The following is a 4756-nucleotide window of genomic DNA, read 5'->3' as shown; positions in this document are numbered from 1 at the left end:
CTCCAGGCTGAACACCCCAACTCTCTCAGCCTTTCTTCAGAGGAGATAATGAAATCCTCGATAGGGATACACTGGGCTTTGGGGAGGGATGGCCCTGGGCTGGGGGTCTTCTGTCAGTAGGTTTAGGTGGCATTTCCCCACCTGGCAGGGGTTTGTGGAGTGCAGGCTGGCTGAGAGTGCTTGTAAGTCATATCTTAATTTCTGTGGAAAAAACTCGGGTGAGGGGCTACCGTGTACGTTGGAGAGGAATCCTGCCCTTCGCTAGTGGGCATCTGGGGGCAACACTGTGCTCTCTATACGGGAGAGGAGGGCATGTGAGATTTGATCTTGGCGCCTTTGTCCTCTGCTTTAGGGCTTGAAAGGGGAGCCCTGTCCTCTGCCCTAGGAGAGTGAAGGGAACAGTTCTGCTTTCTGTGGGAAGACTGAGGGTGAATTTTGATAGGGGTCTCCAAAAGAGTGGTGTGGAAGTAACCTTTGTGTCACTTGGGAGTATGGAGTGGGCAAGCAGCTTTACAGGGCATGGGAGTCTTGGGCTGGAGAGGCAGGGTGGGAGTGAGGGGGACAATATAACCCTTGTTGCCTATAGGGGGTGACTTATAGCCAACTACAGAGGCTTTACAGATGGTCAGATGAAGTATGTGAAGAACTTGTTTAGGGACACAGTATGTCAGCTTCTCTCTGTTAACAGCTAGAGAAATGTGGGCATAAAGCACAAGATGTTTCACCCTTCCTTTTATCATGTATTCTTGTACCTCATTACTGTCCATCCTAAGGCACCAGTTAACGTCTGTTTTCTTGTCCTGCTGGGTTTCAAGCATCTGTCTGCAGGCAAGGATATCATTGGCTGTGCAGGTAGAGCAGAAGGTGAAGGAATGGGATCAGCACCTTGCGGTGGGGGTAGGGAAGGGCGTACAGGATTGCTGTCCTCAAAGCAGTGTGGGAAGAAAAGAAGAAATGTGTGCTGTGGGGCTGGGCAGTATGAGCACATTGACAGCTCTTCACTGATACATTTGCAGCCTCTGTTATTGAGAGGATGAGGACTATGGGAAGTGCTGTGGGTGTAGGGTGGTTTGTAGGAAAGTGCAGGTTGTTCCCAAGTGTAGCATGGGCACTGAAGTGCCCTCTCTGTATGCCAAGACTGGTAATTAGGAGCAAAATGCTGCTCTGCTGCATTTTGATAGGACTGTTAGAAAACTAACAAAGTGGTAATTTAGTTTAATTATTATTAAAAAATTAATGTTTAACTTCAACTGCACTCTCTCCAAATTGAGGGAATTTCTCTCTAAGGCTAATGTAGTATTTGCTGTCTGACTTTTGGTGATTTTGTTGTATATACTTCAGTTTTTAAAATGCATTTTTGCCCAGAACTAAACTTGAAAACATTGTGGGTTTCTCTGGTTTTCTTAATTTTCCTGTTGCTGTGGGTTGGTGACTTTATTTGTGGTGTCAGGGCCTGTTCGCTGTGACAGTTCCACGCATGTTTGTCAGAGGCAGGGTGCCTGGCTTTTCTTGTCTAGTGACGGGTGCGTAGCTTATTTTGAGCCTTTCTTCTTTGATGAAGTAACATTTTCAGGTTTCCTACCACTTTCTTCTGTTCCTTATTTTGTATCCATGATCTGTTGTTCCTCCTCGTACATGCCAGAAGGGAGGAAAGAGGCTTTTGGTTTATTTCCCAGTTGGCATCTGGGCAGATGCACAGGTCAGCCAGTGAAGGTTATGATGAAAGTCAGCGCACTGTAGGGGATGCTGTCTGTGAATCTTGGTGCTTGTGGCTCTGATGTTTCTCTGAGCCTGCTGTGCCATATGCTAGCATGTTATATTTCTATTTTCTCTGTCATCAAAGCCAATAAACTATAGATGTCTGCGGTTGGAAACAGAGGGTAAAATTAAACCTACTCAGTTTGTGTTTCTTGCTCTGAATGATCCAGCAAGAGTTTATTTTTGACTGAGCAGGCTCTTAATGTTGTGCTAAATATTCTTCCTTTTACTTGTTTTCTCGCCTAAAGAAATGGAAGCAGCTGTCTCGACTACAGCGGAGCATAATTCTCTTCCTGTTTGCCTTCCTGGCTGCCTGTGGAGTCATTTCATACACAAGCATGGGAGAACCATGGAAAAGTATGTGTTCTGTATAGCCCAGAATTACCAGAACAGGGTGTTATATTTATTGTTGTAGTTCTTACAACTGGTTTGATTTCTGTTGACAATGACTGGCTGTCTCCATTATAGCACAGTTGTGAGATGATTTGATGTGACATGTTTCAGTGACTTGTTTCTGCTTAGTCAGAATTATTTTTTCATATGCATTTTGATTGTTTTATCTTGACTAGAGCAACATTTGTTTTACTTGATGAAGACTCGGAGGCTGTGAGTGTTTGTTTGTGGCTTATTTATGATGATGTATGTGTGCAGATATTGGTAACCTAAACAGTAGAATAAAATAATCCTGTCTTGGTTTTGATTGTTCCTCAGATTAGAAATTCCAAGATTTCCTACAGTATGAAGGCACCTTTGATACCTTTGCTGTCATCTTACTGCCTGTATTGAGAAGCTAAAATAATCACAATTAAAAAAACCTATGTGCCTTTTAGTAGCCTCCTTGTATATTAAGGAGAGTGTTAATGCCAAAGACTCCAAACACTTTTTGGAGGCGCATCTAGTGTGCGGTTGCAGCAAACTTACACGTTTCTAGCTGGAGCCCAAACTGTTGGTTCCTTGTGCTGAGCAGTTTTTTGTGTCTAGGTCTAACAAGCAAATCGTTGGATGATCAAAGAGCAGAACCAGAAATTCCCGGATTAAAGCTGGCAAATCCAGCTGTTCTACCAGCACCCCAGAAAGCAGATGCCAACGTTAGAGACTTCCCAGCGCTTTCACTGCAGGTACTGTGAGAAGAAATGAGTTTTATGAAGCTACCAAAGAGCTTGTGAAAGCTGCAAATAGTGCTTGGCTCCAAGGGTTGTTGAGGAGAAAGGAGTTACAACTTACAGTGAAAGGCTGCGCTGGGTGGAATGCTTTCCTCTTGGGAAGGGCTTTGGTATAGTATTTCTTGGCTTTACCTTTTTCATTTAAGTGTTCAGGATACTGATACGGTGATTTCTCAATCGCTGATACGCGTAGGAGTGCCAGGCTGTTAGGTCACAGTGACCTCTTCCTTGAGGCTTCAGTTTTCTGTCATGATTAAGTTGTTTGGACTTGGAGTGTTCTGGCTGTCAGTTTTGCTGTTGTGAGGAGCCTAAGTGTCTGAACAGGACATGGAGGATACAGTCTGTGTCAGACTGAATTGGAATATGTCTTGGAAAAGAGCAGCAAACAAACCAGATGTGGGTGTTGAAGGGTTACCTTTGTGGGGGATGTGGTGGGAAAAAGCACAGACTGACTGCGGAGCAGAGGAACATTGGTTACTGTGCTCTTCATGCATTTACCGCATGAATTTTGTATTAAATCTTTCCCTTCTCATGCACAGATGTACCTGTATTACCGTGTGGTAGTTCTTGGTGTTATCTAACTCTGGTATTGCATAAACTTTTCTTTTTTTTCACATTTTTTGCTAATTGTAATCAAAATTTATTGTGTCTTAATAAACTCAAATATCTTTACAATCCTTTGGCAGTGTTTTGTGTTAATTTATTATCTGGGAGCAGTAGAGGTAGTTTAAAAACAATTTATCAGTGTAAACTTAAGAACTGGATAATTTTACCAAAAGTTTAAAACAAACAAAAAGCCAGGGTCTTTAGCATACCTTCCATTCAGGGCAGAACTGATACGCTATCCAAGTACGATTTATCTGAAGTTATGTTTAACACTGGATGGCTGTTGGTTCACGGTTTGAAATCTTACCATGCCTCCAACATACCAGACACATTTGTTTTTGCTGTATTTTCTCAGAAGCCACCAAAACCACCTCACGTTCGGCGTGGTCCTTCCAGTCTTCAGATCAAACCACCATGGAGGAATGTGAGGCTGAAGACCCGACATGATACCAGCAGGGTTGTAGAAGAGCCAGTGCAGGCTGATAAAGAAGAGAAACCGGAGAAATCTGTTATCAGGTAGAAACGTTTCCAGGAAGTTAGTGCTCTCTTCCTCACCCCCGCCAAGATCCACTGGATGTTGGCCTGGAAATTGTAAGGGCTTTTTGGTGTTTGTGTCTGAAGTTGCTTTCTTTCCTTGTGTGTTCTCAGGTCTGGCCTGACAGCTGTTGATACTGCTAGGCTGATTTATCTAATTTCACTGAATGTGCAGCTCTTCTGGTTTTACTGTTTGCGTCACAGAACTGCAGAGGGTTTGGAGGCCTACAAGGCTGGCTGTGTTTCTAACGCACATAACGTTCAGGAGAATTCTCAGTGTCTTTAGGTTTCCAACATTTGTTTTGTAGTAGATCTTAACATGCCAGTATCAATACAATAACACTGTCACAAGTGTGTCACACGGGGCCAGACGTGGCAAATTACAACAGTGTCAGTGTTGGTGAGGGGTGTGATGCCACGGAAGGCAGGAAGCCCAGGTTGAACTGGCAGAAGTTGCAGACACGTATGTAGTTGCGTGCATGCGACTGTACAAGATAGGCTTATTCCTTTCCTCCAGAAGATGAATCGTACAGTCCAAAGACCCCTTATGCAGATACATTACTGTCTTTTACAGAGCATCTAGCCTGCTATGATCATATTAAGTTATTCCCTAAGATATTGTTGATTGAAGTATTTTGATTTGGGAATAACAGAAGGGATGTAACTTGGATATGGAAAAGACTACAAGTTCAGCA

The 4756-nt window shown here is 43.4% G+C and overlaps 1 protein-coding gene across 1 annotated transcript in view; it reads left to right on the top strand.

Annotated features, from left to right (window-relative positions):
* The first annotated feature begins 2012 nt into the window (after positions 1-2012).
* MAN1B1 (mannosidase, alpha, class 1B, member 1) overlaps positions 2013-4756 on the top strand; it is a 16358-nt gene continuing 13614 nt past the window's right edge. The window contains exons 1-3 of the mRNA XM_010157984.1: positions 2013-2115; positions 2740-2876; positions 3883-4043. Coding sequence (XP_010156286.1) covers positions 2097-2115; positions 2740-2876; positions 3883-4043 — 317 coding nt within the window. The 5' untranslated portion in view covers positions 2013-2096. The remainder of the gene's footprint in view (positions 2116-2739; positions 2877-3882; positions 4044-4756) is intronic.

Source organism: Eurypyga helias, unplaced genomic scaffold, assembly GCF_000690775.1.
Source record: "Eurypyga helias isolate BGI_N326 unplaced genomic scaffold, ASM69077v1 scaffold16558, whole genome shotgun sequence".
In the NCBI taxonomy this organism is placed as follows: Eukaryota; Metazoa; Chordata; class Aves; order Eurypygiformes; family Eurypygidae; genus Eurypyga; species Eurypyga helias.
This window is presented reverse-complemented; position numbering and strand designations above follow the sequence as displayed.